The 16103-nt window shown below is 43.6% G+C and overlaps 1 protein-coding gene across 3 annotated transcripts in view; it reads left to right on the top strand.

The window, feature by feature from the left end:
• Positions 1–16103, top strand: part of Pcgf3 (polycomb group ring finger 3) — a 46390-nt gene that overhangs the window by 11762 nt on the left and 18525 nt on the right. For all 3 annotated transcript variants that reach the window (XM_057772377.1, XM_057772379.1, XM_057772378.1), the window contains exons 3-8: positions 114–254; positions 1442–1559; positions 2663–2759; positions 5773–5828; positions 11798–11905; positions 12953–13041. In XM_057772377.1, coding sequence (XP_057628360.1) covers positions 1451–1559; positions 2663–2759; positions 5773–5828; positions 11798–11905; positions 12953–13041 — 459 coding nt within the window. In that variant the 5' untranslated portion in view covers positions 114–254; positions 1442–1450. The remainder of the gene's footprint in view (positions 1–113; positions 255–1441; positions 1560–2662; positions 2760–5772; positions 5829–11797; positions 11906–12952; positions 13042–16103) is intronic.

Genomic DNA, 16103 nt, shown 5'->3' with positions numbered 1-16103 from the left:
GTCCCATGGTTTAATATGTAGGGCGTAGCTGAGATGTAGTAGAGTTTAGTGTGGGATTGTGTGCAGGACTGGCATCAGTGTGCTTGGAATTAACAGTGCTGTTTTTGTGCTAGAAAATGGAAAAGGAACAAGGGACAGAAGGAAGGTGCAGAAGCCCGCCAGAACTCAGAGTAAGGAGGGATCACCACATCCACTTGGTGGCCTGAAGCCTCCATGCCACCGGGTGAGGAAGGACTCACAGACATCCAGAGGAGGTGAGGAGTGAGGAGTTTGGCTCTTCTTATACTCTGTGCATGCTGGCTCTCTGGAGTACCATTAGTTCAGGTGGGGTAGGTATGTAGTATTGGTCATTCAGCTGCCTAGGAGAGGAGCACAGCTAGAAATGATCCAGATGAACTGGGCTGAATGACCATGCTCAGCCCTGAGTCTAAAGGCATTGAGATGGTCGTACTATGCTAAGGGGCAGTTGGTGAGTCTGAAGCTCACCATGGTCTAAGTGATGACTTGGTATGAGAGTATTCCCTCTCATAAAAAGTACAAGGGTGAGGATAGCTAAATTCCTGGGGTGGGTTTGTACCTAGATACCAGCTGTGATGTTGAAAAGCCATATGGCAGATCCAGATCAAAGTGGGAGGTGATTAAGTTGGATCCATAGGACCTAATCTAACCTTTTTCTGTTTTGTTTTGTTTTTCAAGACAAGGTTTCTCTGTAGCTTTGGAGCCTGTCCTTGAATTAGCTTTGTAGACCAGGCTAACCTTGAACTCACAGAGAGCCGCCTGCCTCTGCCTCCCTAGTACTGGGATTAAAGGTGTGCTGGCACCACCACCTCCTGGTAGACTCTGTCTTTCTGCTAGACAGTATAGTGGCTAGTGGCAGTTCTTTGAGTTGAGGTTCAGATTCCACTTACCACCGAGGCCTAAGGTGGGTCATTATTCAATGGATCAGATGAGAAGAAATGTCCGAGAGAAAGGATGGGATGGGCTCCTGCACTTGCTGTGTGTGTGAATAGAGGAAAGGCAAGCTGGAATGGAAAGAGATACCTGGTGTAGTAGTCAGACAGACTGTGACTAGCTTCTCTTGACAATGGCTATCTTCCAGTAGAAAGTCCAGGAATTCAGTAGTTTTTCAGTCCATGATGTTGGGTATCTTAACTGGTCTTCAGTATGCACTAGAATCCCAAAGAAGTGGTCTCCAGTGCCAGTGAAGGGATGGACTTGCCAACAAGACCAGGCAAACAGAGAGAGCAAGTTTCCTTCTTCCATGTCCTTTTTTGGCCTAGATTAAAAGTGGATCTTCCCAACTCAAAAGAAAAATGGGTCTTCCTACTCTAATTAAGAAAAAAGTTCCTCACAGGTATATTCAGCTGCTTGAGTTTTAGTTAATTCCAGATGTAGTCAGGTTGAAACCTAGATTAGTCATCACAGTGTCTTTCTCTTGCAGAAGCCAAAGATGTTGACCAGGAAGATTAAACTCTGGGACATAAACGCCCACATCACTTGCCGCCTGTGCAGCGGCTACCTCATTGATGCAACTACAGTGACTGAGTGTTTGCACACATGTGAGTACAGCCAGTTCTTCTGATCTCCAGCACATTCCTTAGAACCTTAGCCTGGCATAGGGCACCAGGGCCAGGAAGAACAAAGATCTCGAGGGGTGGTTGGAAAACTTACCTTGAACTAGTAATGCTGTGGGTAACTCCCTGGAGGGAAGCTTCTGTCGGGAAAGCTGAACAAAGGAAAGCCGGCAGGTTGGCCACTGGTGACGTGACAGTCTCTTCTAGCAGGGAGGTGTCTGTGTTGTAATAGTTGAGCACCTGTGGAATTTCAAGGGTTAGGATGGTGCCTGTTACTCATTTTGCTTGTCAGGCCTGGTCGTGTGCAGAATAGGGTTTTTTTTTATTGTTGTTATTTTAATTATTTTTTAATTTTTATGTCTGAGTGTTTAGCCTGTGTGTTTGTATGTGAGCTACATGCTTGCAATGCCAGCAGAGAGAGAAGGCATTGGATCCTGTGGAACTTGAGTTGCAGACAGTTCAGCATGTGGATGCTAGAAACTGAACCTAGGTCTTCTGCAAGAGCACCAAGTGCTTCTAACCACTGAGCCGTTTCTCCAGCCTCCCTTAAGTTTTGTTTTAATTTTTTTGTCTCTCTGAAAGGTGGATATCCTTTGTGGATCACCTAGAGACATGACTGCTGCACGAAATAGTGACCAACACATATGACCTCCGTCTTGTACATTTTGTGTTTTGAAAATGTTTTCTACTTTTAAAGAATTTTAGGCTAAGATTAATTGTATTGTTAGAAATTGGTGGTACAATTTGTGTTAGGCAGTTTCACTGAATTTTACAGTTTTGCTATAAAAGACATGTTTGTCATCTTTTAGGCCAAACTGCAGATTTTTAAATATTATATTCTCATTATCTTGCCACATAGTGGCTTAGGCAACCATTCCCTGGTGTTTCTAGTTAGTTCCTAGGCCAGGAGCGTATAACAGGTGGTACCCGCGCAGTGCAGCATAAAGGCAGATTCTCTTCAGAAGTCAGGAGCTATGTAGAGGAGGTTACTTATGCAAGTACCTTCTCAGCCCCCTTGGAGTTGGCTGGGCGTGGCACCAGCTAGCGCCTCTATTCTGGGTCGCTGTCATCCTCTCCCTTTTGGATAGTTTGCAGGAGCTGCCTGGTGAAATATCTGGAGGAGAATAATACCTGCCCCACTTGCAGGATCGTGATACATCAGAGCCACCCGCTACAGTATATCGGGTGAGTAACAATGTGGGCTGGTGCTCCCTGGCCATGATGTCCATACATCTGTATGGTGGTGGCCACCTTGTTCTTGGCCCCCAGATACTACATTGCAGGTGACCAGAGCCATACCAGTATCTAGTAGCACCTGTCCTGGAGGGACCATGCGAACAATTGGAATCTTATAAGTTTTCTTACACTAACAGTTTGAAGTAGAAGAGACCCCAGACTTTAGAGTAGTAACTGGCCCCTGGGCTAGAACTTGTGCCAAGAAGCAAGGGCCTATAAGTAAAATTTCTGATTTCTGAAGTCACTCTGGAGGAAATAAGTCAACATACATTTGGCATGAGGGAATCAGGAGATGAACTGAAAGGCAGAGGTGAACAGCGTGTCACAGTCGTAGCTCACAGTCACATTACAGCTGGAGCAGGAGCAGTTGGGTTGTCTGACCTTGGAAGCCTCCAGACGTCCAGACAACACTACTGATGCCCCTGTTTCTATCCCACCCTGAGACGAGAGTTGTTTTCTGTGTACCTAACTTCAATGCCATATCATCTCTTCTTAGAATCTCTGGAGAAGACTTCCTGGTCTGTGTGTCCTATGTAGTGGGCGTATGGAAATGTCTAGCAGTTCTTGGTGTTAATTACTGTCTTGAGTCCTTTCCAGTGTCTCATGTGGAGTGGGTGGGGGACATCTGATTTAAGGAACTTCTGTCCAAATTCCCATTGACTCTTGAACCAAGTTCCCTGTATAGTGATAGGTTTTTGGTTTTGTCACTGCGGTGGCTCTAGGCACATCTCACTCACTGCCATAGTATCCCTCAGCTGGTGCCTTCCCATACGTCTACTCGCTGTTGGACTTCCTTGGGATGCCACCTGTCACAGGCTCTGTTCTGCTTTTGTTGTCCTCATGTGATGGTGCAGGCCGCGTCACCTGCTCTCTCTCTCCCTCTGGGGTGCAGTTCTGTAGCGCGCAGAGACAGGTTCCCCACTTGAACTACTGCTGACAGGAATGGAGGCTGGGGCACACTGCTGCCCTCTTTAGGGTTGCTGGAGTTTGCTGTGGGAGGCAGAACACTAAAGAGCTATCATGGGCAGGTCTCTCATGGAAGCTTAGATGTCATGCAAACATAAAAGAGATATGGGGCAGGAGCCCAGCAGTGGACCAGGTGTTGGATAAGTAAAAGAGCAGGGAGGTATCTAGGCTTGAGTATTGTGACTCACAGTATGAGCTAGGTAGCAGCTATTGCCTGCCATAAACCCTTGACCTCTAAAAGGTTCTCTCTCTCTCTCTCTCTGGCTTAATTGACAGGGTTTTATGTAGCCTTGAACTTCTGACCCTCCTGCTTCTACCTCCCAAGAACTGAGTTTATAAGTATATTCTACCACACTCCATTATGTAGTGCTAGGGATCAAACCCAGAGCTTTGTAAATGGAAGGTAAGCATTCTACCAGTTGAGCTGTATCCCCAGCTCTCTTGTGCCTCTCTCACTGGCAATGTCTGGGTTCCGTCTGAAACTGTCTAGGATGATACTTCTGCTGGTGCCATCCTCTGCCCATGATCTGGTTTCATCTACCCACACCTCTTGTCTGATTCTCTACTTACAGGGGAAGGAGAGGAAGCCTGTGGGCCCTATGGTGTTATGTCAAAGGGGTTTTCTTGGCTTCAGCATTTACATTTCAAGATTTAGGGTGGAAAGATGTGTAACCAGGAACAGCAGGGTAGAGACTTTTGCAGAGAGTGTTGAAAATGCCGCTGTGAACCTGGAGTGTGAGCATGCTCACTTTAAAGAAACAGCTCCATTTTGAGAACCTTCCATCCAAAAAGTAGTCTATGCTATGTTTCCAACTTGCCCCCTTGCTGGGCCTCCAAGGTAGACAAAGCCTGGCATCGTATCAGCTCTGACTTCTAGTTCCACTCAGCATGGTTGTGATCTGTGAGCTCTAGCAGAAGCTCCATGGTGTAGTAAAGATGTTAAGGGCATCAGATGCATGGAGGGCCCTGTCTTAGTTTGTGTCTCTGTTGCTGTGATAAAACACTAACCAAAGCCAACCCAGGAATTATTTAGCTTATTCTTGTAGGTAATGATTCGGTAACAATTCATCCTTGTTTCTGTGAGAATCAGGGCTTGCTGGCTTATTCTCCATGGCCTGCTCAACCTGCCTTCCCATACAGTCTTGGACCACCTGCTCAGGAGTGACATTCACACAGTAGGCTGGGCTTCCTATATCAATCACTAATTAAGACCCCCGCCCTGCCCACAGGCCCCGTCTGGTTGGGGGGAACTCCTCAATTGAGGTTCTCTCTTCCCAGGTGACTCCAGTTTGTGCCAAGTTGGCAAAACCCAATCTACAAAGTCTAAATTTGCACCTGAGTGCATGCATCCTGGTCTGGGTAGTGTAAAGGAGGTTTGGAGCTCTGTGTAACCTTTCATTATACAGTTGGGCCTCATAGCCAAGAGCTTTCAAAGCACAAGAAGTTGGTTCGTGCAGTGAGTGCTGGTCTACAGCATTGAGGTGGCTACAGTTGCACTAGAACTTGCCCATGAGTAGCCACTGAGCGGAGCCCAGATTGGCTAGATTCCTGTGCATTTGTTGGAGTGTAATCCTTGGCCAGTTACTGAATTCATATAGGCTTATACAATAAGGATTGGCGGTTAAAATGGCTTTGAAAATTAAGAAATTCTCTATCACTTTATTCAAGAAAAGAAATTACTTGACATCATTATATTTTATGCTTAAAAAAAGCAAACTACTGTAGATAAAGTAGCTCTGCACCTTCATGTTTGCCTGTGTCCAGAAAGTTGAGCTTAGCCCTTTGTCCAGCAGGGTGGAGGCACTGTCCCCAGGGTTACCTCATTCCAGGTAGCTGAAACCTAAAATAAATGATGCTCAATTCAAGTCCTAGGTAACTTTTAGAACATGTTTCTCATTGTAAACTGGAAGGAAAATCTAACTTCAAGTTGTTAAATAGAAGATGTAAATATTGATAGCAACCATGTAAATTACCCACCGCCTGTTCTCTTTTGCAGTCATGACAGAACCATGCAGGACATTGTTTACAAGCTGGTACCAGGCCTCCAGGAAGGTGAGTTCCTAGCTAGGACTTTGACTCTTGTACCCAGGACCCTTTCTCAGCGTCATCCCCATTTGCCACATGTCTGTTCTTAGTTCTAGATTCTCCACTGTCTTCCTGTGATCAGTAGCCTGTGTTAGTTTTGGGAAAGAGCAACACCTCGAGATAAAATGCTGAGATCTTTATAAGCATTTGCAATAGAATTTTATATGTAGTCAAGTACATGAAGATCTCTGTATGCTGTGATCACTGATTTTTGTTTGTTAATTGTATATCCTGCTACTTTGTTGAAAGTGTAGGAGTTTCCAGGAAGCATTTTTAAGGTCAGTTATGTATTCAGTGGTATCATATGCAGATAAAAATACTTTGACTTCTTCCTGTTTGTAACCCCTTAATCTCTTTCATTTGTTTTACTTTTCTAGCTAAGACTTCTGGTACTGTTTTGAATAGATATGGCGAGAGTGGATTACCTTGTTTTGTTCTGATTTTAGTTGGAAATGTTTTGAGTTTCAGTCTGTTTAGGTTGGTGTTGGCTGTGAACTCGTTGTAAATCGCCTCTATTGGGTTGAGGTATGTTCCTTGTATCCCTGATCTCCACAGGACTTTTACATGAAAGGGTGTTGGATTTTGTCTAAAGCCTTTTCTGCATCTGGTTTTGCACTGAACCATCCCTGCATCTTTGGGATGAGGCCTACTCGATCATGGTACATGATCCTTTTGATAAGTTCTCGAATTTGGGTTGCAAGTAGTTTATTTATAAATTTTACATGTTCTTAGGGGAAGTAGATTTGTTCCTTCTGTTACTATTTTATGGAGTAATTTGAGGAGTAGTGCATTAATTCTTCCTTGAAAGTCTGGTAGAATTCTGTGCTAAAACCATTTGGTCCTGGGTTGTTGTTGTTGTTGGGAGACTTAATGATTGCTTCTTTTTCACTAGGGGTTATAGGTCTGTTTAATTTGCTTATCTGATCTTGAGTTAACTTTAGTAGATGGTTTAATTGAGAAAATTATCCATTTCTTTTAAATTTTGTAATTTGGTTGAGTACAGATTTTTAAAGTATATCCTTATAATTCTCTGCATTTTCTTGGTGTCTTTTGTTTTGTTCCACTTTTCAGATCTAATTGTATTCATTTGGATCTTCTCTCTCTGCCTTTTAGTTAATTTGGGTTTGTAAATCTTATGATTTTTTTTTCAAGGAGCCAACTTTGTTTCATTAATTTTTTTTCTATTTTATTGATTTGAGCCCAGAGTTTGCTTATTTCTTTTCATTTGTTCCTTTTATGTATTATTCCTTGTTTTTGTTCTAGCGTTATGCCTGCATCATGTACCCCCAGAGACCACCAGAAGTCCAGGTTCATATGCAAAAGCAGAGAACCTTTATTGCAAGCCCAAGCTTGGGCTCACCATTCCTTCTGACACAGCGATTGGACCAGGCAGAGCATTGCGCTCAGCCATGGCAGGGTTTTTAAGGAGTAAAGGATGGGGGAGGGGAGGGAAATTCTAGATTGCGATTGGGCAGGAGTGAGGTAACAAGTTTTGTCAAGCAGTGATTGGTACTGGCTTTGCTGCAAGGAAATTGGCAGTCTATACACAGACTATGTGAGCTGTTCTCAGTGTTCTGGAGCAGCTGGTGCTTGTGGTCTCACTTCTGATTGGTCCCCCAGGTACAGTCTGGTTTTTCCTGGTTATTGCAAGGGTGAGGCCTAATCCCAGGATTGTTAGTCCACAGCCTATTGTGGCTGCACTAATGTTAAATTAAGCCTCTTAACTAGAACTTTCAAGTGTGCCGTTAAGTTAGTAATATGAGGACTTTCCAATTTTAGGGGGGGTTGTTTGAGTTTTTTTTTTTTTTTTTTTTTTGGTTTTTTGAGACAGGGTTTCTCTGTGGTTTTGGAGGAGTTTTTGTTTGTTTGATACAGGGTTTCTTTATGTAGCCCTGGTTATCCTGGAATTAGCTCAGTAGACCAAGCTGGCCTTGAACTCACAGAGATCCCCTTGCCTCTGCCTCCCGAGTGCTGGGACTAAAGGTGTGTGCCACCACTGCCTATCTCGGTTTTTTAATATAGTCACTAGTGTTATGAACTTATCTCTTAGAATAGCTTTTATTGTGTCCCATAAATTTGGTATGTTGTATTTTTTTTTTATTCAATTCTAAAATGTTTTTATTTCTGCTGGGTAGTGGTGGCGCACGCCTTTAATCCCAGCACTCAGGAGGCAGAGACTGGCGAATCTCTGTGAGTTAGAGGTCATCCTGGGCTACAAAGTGAGTTCCAAGACAGACTCCAAAATCACATAGAGTAGTTTTGGTCTCCAAAAACCAAAAAAAAACCAGTTTTTAATTTCTATCTTGTCTCATTTTTCCTTCAGTAGTGAGTTGTTCAGTTTCCATGACTTTATACACTTTCTATTGTTGATATCCAGCTTTAGTCTGTGGTGATCTGATAGGATGCAGAGTTTCAGTTTTCTTGTATCTGTATTTCTTGAGACTTGCTTGTGTCCAAGTGTATTTTCAATTTTAGAGCTACTGAGAAGCCATGTTCCTTTGTGTTTGGGTGAAATGTTCTGTAAATATCTGTTAGATCTATTTAGTTTATGAGACTAGTTAGCACCAGCACTTCTCTGTTTAATTTTTGTGTGGATGACCTGTCTGTTGGTGAGCGGGGTACTGAAGTCACTCACTCTCACTGTGTGAGGGCCAATATGTGATCTTAACTGGGACCAGCAGACACACCTCATTCAAGTCAACTCAGTGCCAGAGTGTTTTTATTGGGAATAGTTGTAGAGTCTCAGATGCCATTTTGCTTCTAAATTCCTAGAGAATCCTGTGCTTTGCTTTGCTTTGTTTGAGTATGTGGGCATTGCATGATTTACAGTCTGTCTTCTCCATAACTCCATCATGGTGCATCTCCTTGCATCTCCCTGCCACATGCACCGTTTGCAGTAGCTGCATAAGATTCCTTGGGGTAAGTGACCCTACTCTGGTCCCATGAGGCACCTGTTGGATTTTCTTTACCTGTTGATTCTTAACGGTGCTGAAATAGTCATAGCCTCTGTAGGGATGCTGTTGAGCAGAGGAGATAGCATGAACCTTAGAACAAATGTAACTGGCTCAGCTCCAGTGTTGCTCATGCGGCTCTTAAGTTGTGTGTGATTCTCCAGGGTTACAAATAAGACTTCCTTACAGGTTGACTTATTTACCTTTTGGATAGATTACTAACAGAATTTTTTGTGTTGTTGACTAAATTTTAATGTATTTTATATGTGTATATATATATATATGTATATATAGCTAGAAATTTCCAATTTCTGTATCTGTTTGCTGTTTGTTTTGGTGGGTTTTTGTATGTTTGTTTGTATGTAGGGTCTAACTAGCTCTAGCTGGCCTTGAACTCACTGGGATTAATGGGTTGTGTTTCTGTATCTGTACATACCTCACATTGGCCATATTACACTTTTTGTTTGTTTGTTTCTGTGACAAACACCCTAGAGTTTTGTCCTGCTGTTTTAGGGTTTTAAGTCTATAGTCATCTGGTTCTGTTAGTTGTGGGCCATGGTGAAGCAGAAGAATATAATGGTGAAAGGGAATGGCAGAACAAAGTTGCTTACCTTATGGTGGCTAGGAAACAGAGGAGCAAACAGATAATAACGACTAGGAGCAAGCTCCTCTTCAGAAGCCTGCCCAGGGGCCTACTTCCTACACCTCTCAGTAATGCAGTCGGATCACCCACTGGAGGAGTTAGTGCTCTCCTTATCCAGTCACCCCCCAAGAGCCCCAGAGTTGGCAACTTTAAAAAAAGACATTTCAGTGTCAAACCATACGGGGGGGGGGGAATTATTATTTTTATCCTTTTTTATTATGATAGGTGAAAAAAATAAGGAAATAGGCAGTAAACAGGGTGATAGATGCTGAGTTATTTCTGTCTTTGGTGACTTCCTTATCATTGATCTCTGGGCCTTTGGTATTAAGGTCACAACTCTTTGTGAGGCTACTTTGGGTGACTTCCCTTTGTCAAAACTGTTCCATGCTCTGTTTTCAGGGCTGCCTTTCATACAGTTGTAATGGGAACCCCTCTTCATTTGTTTATTTTATGTATAGACGTGTACATGTGGCGATGCATGTGTTCCCTGATGTATGTGCTATGGTTTGATGCAGAAGTTAGGGGACAGCTTGTAGCTGTTAGTTCTCTCTTCCACCATGTGGGTCACAATTCAGACTCAGATTGTCAGCCTTGGTGACAGGCGTCTTTAACCACTGAACCATCTCTTATCCTTCCCTCCACTCTAAAACAGCTCCTTTTCTGGCCAGGTACACAGTTTATACATCTTCATATGTGTACAGTCAGGTTTGGCAAAGCATCTGTTCAGGCTGGACATGTCCAGAACATGTTCTGGGCTCCCTAGGGGTTCCATGTCTACAGGGAAAGACAAATGTGCAGATGAAAAGTTTAATAAGGTCAGGCATGATACTGTAGTGATATTTGTATTTTTAATAAATAAAGCTTGCCTGAAGTTCAGAGAGTAAAATAGCTGCACTGATCAGCCTACAAACAACATGCTTTTAACCTCAGCGTTCAGGAGGCAAAAATAGGCTAATCTCTGTGACTTAGAGGCTAGCCTGGTTTACACAATGAGTTCCAGGCCAGCCAGTGCTACCTAATGAGACCCTGTCTTAAAAAATAAACAAGTAAAATTTTTTAAAGTTTATTTAAGAAAGCATTTCTTGCAGGGCGGTGGTGGCACACTCCTTTAATCCCAGCACTCGGGAGGCAGAGGCAGGTGGATCTCTGAGTTTGAGGCCAGCCTGGTCTACAAGAGCTAGTTCCAGGACAGGCTCCAAAGCCACAGAGAAATCCTGTCTCAGGAAAGAAAGCGTTTCTTGGCTGACTACATATGAAGTCTTTACTGAGTTACTTGTAGAGTTTTGGTTTGAACATATCATTTTAAGTTTCCTTTGTGTTCTGAGCAGTGGCCAGGATCTGCTGCATGTCATTTGAGTTTGAATTTTAGTATCATGGATGGAACTTTTGCTGAAAGGCAGAAGCAGATTTTGTCTCTTGTAATTGATAATTTCCTCTAGCTAATGGAGCTTGTATGCTGACCATATAAGGACAGACCATGCTGCTTTCTTGGATAGTAATCCTGAAAAACACAGTAATCTGAAACGCTAGACAGCTTCATGACTGGATGCTTGTCTTTAAGAATAAACTTTCTCTGTAAGATGGAGGTTTCTGCTTCCTTTTTTTTTTATATTTCTTTTGTGGCCACTGCTGCCTACAGCCAGTTGGGGGCAGTCTTCACCCAGTACAAGACAGACATGGCCACTGTTGTAATCTTTGATGTGACCAAGGAACCTTGGCACACAAACACAGTCTTCCAGGACAGGGTTGTTCTGGGTCTGTTCTTGTCTTCAGGTGCATCTACCACCCTTAGCCCGGTGAGAGCTCTTCTGCACTTGATGGCAGCCAGATGGTTGTAGATTGTAACCATCGTGGCTATAGGGACAGTGGGAGCACTCAGCAGCTTGTGCCAAAACGGCGTATAGTATATAAGAATGCACTAACAGCCACATTGTTAGTGGTGATGTATGAAGGGTCATCTGAGCCACTTCCTCTGGACCTGTCACAGTCTGGGGAGTCCCTCAAACTGCTTCCATAGGATCTGTCATGCTCCAGGTGACGAATAACCCCACACCATCCTAGAGGGCTGAGGAGGTTGTGTCGTAGTCCCGGAGCAGGATCCCTACATCTCCAGAGCCTGTCTTGCTGCCCCCGTTCTTCCTTCCTGTGTCCCGTCTCAGTGTTCTCAGATACCTGCAACATGGGCATTACGGTTCCCATTCCGACCTGTGCTTACTTTCTTACTAGTATCATCCTTCAGACTCATCATCTAATCTGCAAGTTTCTTTGTGTGACATTAGTGAGCAGTTTTACTATTTAAGTCCTTTCCTATTGAACATTAAAATTGTTTCCATTCTTAATAGCGGAAATGAGGAAACAGAGGGAATTCTATCACAAACTGGGCATGGAGGTACCAGGTGACATCAAGGGGGAGGCGTGCTCAGCAAAACAGCACTTAGATCCCCGCAATGGTGAGTAGCTGCATTAGGCCACAATGCAATTCAGAGGCTTTCTCTCACAGAGCACTTTTTGTCAAGGTCTGCCCATTTTCTGATTGTTGTTGAAAAGGATCTTCATCAACCCTGGTAGCTGGACATGTGGGTTAGACTACAAGAGATATAGAAAATACCTAGAGGTCATGTGGAAAAAACGGTAGAAAGTGGATATCCTTAAGATTCTAACTTTGCTTACTTTATGATAAAGAGGTCAAATGCCAGTTGGATTTGAGCATAAAATTAATTGGTGCTTTTAAAGTCTGTATTTAATAAATTATTCAAATCTTGAGTGCTGGCACTTTGCCGGCAGGACCACTCAAGACCACCCTGTATGTGCTGAATACCCAGATCCCTGTGGGAGCCAGACTAGGCGTGGGCGGGGGTAGGTTAGGGTGGATGGAAGTGGGAATCTGGTCCCAAGCATGTGTCCAGCAGCAAGGCTCCATGAGCTGGACTACTTAGAGGACCAAGGTTGCTGTGGTGAGTACTGAGTGATCCTGGAGGCTTGTCTCTGCTTTGCTCACCAATTCTGGTCACTTCTCCATCTTCTGAGTCCCTTAAGACATTAGTCCAAATCCACTGAGCCCCTCAAGACACACAATCCAAAACCTGCCTCACTCAGCTGCAGTCACAGGGTTTCCTACCACAGAGTTGCTTAGTTCCTTAGCTGACACGCAGAATAGTTTTAACTGCTATCACTGGGCTCTTTGTTTGCGTTGAGTGTCAGCATCATTTTTAATATACTGTGAACTTTTACAAGTATTATAACATTGGATTTCTTAATATGGGTTTTGCTCATCCAAAATGTTTGGAGCCAAAAGTGTTTCAGAATTTGATTTTTTTTTTATTTTGGAAAAGTTGCATATAATATTTTAATTCTGCCTTTTTCTACATACAGCCTGTCATATGGGGTTAAGTATAGAAGTTTACACTTACACCTCGAAAAGTTTTACATACTAGAACTTTTGAATTTTGGATTAGAGATATTTCAACCTGTACAACATTTTCTATTTGTGCTAAAAGGTGAAACCAAAGCAGACGACAGTTCCAATAAAGAGACAGCAGAAGAGAAGCAGGAGGAGGACAACGATTACCACAGGAGTGACGAGCAGGTGACAATGCCTCCTCTGTAAACCCTGGCATCAGCTCATTCCCTTGTGTCTCATGAAACTGTAACAGGATAAAACATCATAAAGTTTTCCTCCTGTTAATTCCTTAGCTTTTCTTTATATTCCTATTTATTTGTTTCAACAAAGCAGTACATGGTGACTGTAGAGCATTTCAGACATACAGAATTCACAATCAGATTGTTTTCTACATCCATGGAAACACTCACTATTAGTGGTGTGGTCCCTTCTCTGCTGTGCCCCCAAGGGAAGCGACCCCATCAGTACTCCCCATGTCTTATTTGCCACATTATCAGCTGAGAAAACCAGACCAAACAAACAAAAACCATATCAAGACAGAAGTGCCAAAGAAGGATCTGATAAAACTCCATATCCCTGTCTACAGAACTTCCTAGTTTGTGAGTTCTAACAGTTTTGATGCTTTTGATAAAATAGGATCATTGTCTTACTAAAACAGGAGTCAGGAAATGCCATGGCTGTCACTGTGTTTAGAGGCCCTCTCCCAGGGGCAGGGAAACACGTATGAGACAGTTAAGAGGAGCAGATGCTGTATTCCTAGGAAATCCTGTCTTACATAAAACCTGAGACAATCCACTGAAAACAGAACTTACTTCACTCCGTGGCTGATTGCGTCAGCATGTAATAATCAGTGCATGTTGGGAATAGGCAACAAACCAATGCACACCACCATCAAGGATTTTTATGTGATTTCCTGGGAAAGAGAGGTCCTTCCGCAGTCTGACTTTAGACATGATGCCAAAGTCCACAGGCTCCAAAGCTACAGAAAAATCTTGTCTCGAAAAACAAACAAACCAGCATTAGCGCCGGGCGGTGGTGGCGCACGCCTTTAATCCCAGCACTAGGGAGGCAGAGGCAGGCGGATCTCTGTGAGTTCGAGACCAGCCTGGTCTACAAAGGGAGTTCCAGGACAGGCTCCAAAGCTACAGAGAAACCCTGTCTCGAAAAAACCAAAAAAAAAAAAAAAAAAAAAAAAAAAAAAAAACCAGCATTAGCTATAACAAATCTACTCTTTGTCAACTTGACATATAAACATATCACTACTAAACCATAACCTTTCCTTTTTCATTTGTCCCAGGATTTTATGTTAATATGAGAATATAAAATGTAGTACAGCTTTAAAGTGATGAAACTTCTTAAACACTGTGGGACTTTAAAGTTCAGTGTCTTGGGGACTAAAGAGATGGCTCAGTGAGTCTCTTTAAAAAGTCAAAAGTCTTAATTCTAGGCCCCTGTAAAATCAAAGCCGAGTTAAATACATTCTTGTTTTAAAAGCAAAACCATCACAGTTGCTAGGTGTTGGTGGCATATGCCATTAATCCCAGGACTTGGGAGACAGAGGCAGACCAGTTGAGACTGGCTTGGTCTACAGAATGAGCTAGGGCTATGCAGAGAAACCCTGTCTGGAAAAAAAAGAAAAGGAAAGGGGAAAAAAAATATCAAAAAACAATCACAGTTAAGGAAAACCAAAGTCCAGCAGTGTAGCTCCAAAAATCGTGTGGCTCAGTGTCTGACATCTTGGTTCTTGTGGGTTCCAAAGGGCTTGGGCAGCTCCCCTCTTTGCCTCTGTCATGCCTAGAACGCACAGCTCGTCTCAGATTAGGTTCAGGCCAACTCCCTTCCACATTTGCCTCTGTCTGTGATGGTCTCCCCACTGCCCTAGTATCTGCAGCTCGTCAGTAGCTCTCCGGCCTCTCATCAGGGAGACTCCAGTCCCACGTGGCACTGAGTCTCAGGTTCCCCTCGTGACTCTTGCAGTCTCGGGTTTTCACTGCAGCTGAGGCTGCGCCTTCATTAACACGCCCCTCACATTGGTCCCCGCACTGGACCATAGCTTCTGTGTGTGACCCTGAGGGAACACTTGGACGATCTCACCTCCATGATGCTGGTCTCTTACTAAGCACAACTGATATTTTTAGCCCCAGCTAACCATCATCAACTGTCACTTCAGAGGTTCTGGTCTCCAGTTAATCACAGTTGTTCTCCAGCTCCAGCTCACCAGAAGTTACAAATTCTTAATGAAAAATATCATCTAACAGACATGGTAGCTCACACCTTTAATCCCGGCACTCAGGAGGCAGAGGCAGGTGGGTCTCTGAGTTTGTGGCTCACCTAATCTACCCTCTCCTGCCCTTTCTCCCTCCCTCCCTGATGGAGTCTGAGTTACTCTCACATTTCCCTCTGAAACTTCACTAGCCAGGCCTTCACTGTCTGTGTTTCTCTCCAGTTGTCTTGAACAATTAATTAACTCATGAAGCCCCGAGTACTCAATGAGTTTTCCAGCTCAAAGCTCCAAATTTTTTCCCTTCATCCTGTAAAACAGTCTAAGACATTAAAGCCAGGGTCAGGTCCATCACAGTATCAGTTACTGGTACCAGTTTCTCTCTTGGTTTACTCTCAGTTTCTGTGATAAAACACTGGCCAAAAGTAGTTTGAGAAGGCAAGAATATATTGACTTCCAGGTTACAAGTCCATCATGGAGGGCAGCCAAAGCAGGAGCTGAAGCCGAGACCTTAAAGGAGCATTGTGTGGTGCCTTCCTTTCCTTGGTTTGCTCACCTAGCCTTCTTACACAACACAGTACAGTTCAGAGGTTACCTCCCCTGGTAGACTGGGCCCGCCTCTATCAATTAAAGTACAGGAAATTCCCTGCAGATGTGCCCACGGAGCAGATGAAGGAGGCACTTTTTGAGTTGGGTATGTCAGGTTGACAGTCCAGTTGTGCAGAGAGCCCAGGGGAATGACTCTTTAGTACTGATGTGGCTGTCCTCACCTGCAGCCCCGTCTTCTCGCCTCCTAACCCTAACCTTAATCTGTAACACCTTCATAACTGTCACTCTGCCTATTCCTCAGTTTCCTTGCCTGTGAGATGGTTGGTGCTTATAATATCTTCCCAAGGCTTCTGTGCAGTACAGTTGAAGCGTGTGATACTCAATAAAGCACCAAACCAGCTAAGGAGAAATTGGTGTTGGCTTTACACTTATTGTCTCTTATTAGTGTGTTCTAGCAGGTGTTTGTCTTGGGGAGCAC

Source organism: Chionomys nivalis, chromosome 6 (assembly GCF_950005125.1).
Source record: "Chionomys nivalis chromosome 6, mChiNiv1.1, whole genome shotgun sequence".
Lineage (NCBI taxonomy): Eukaryota > Metazoa > Chordata > Mammalia > Rodentia > Cricetidae > Chionomys > Chionomys nivalis.
The sequence above is the reverse complement of the archived record's forward strand: the minus strand, read 5'-3'. Positions and strand labels throughout refer to the sequence as shown.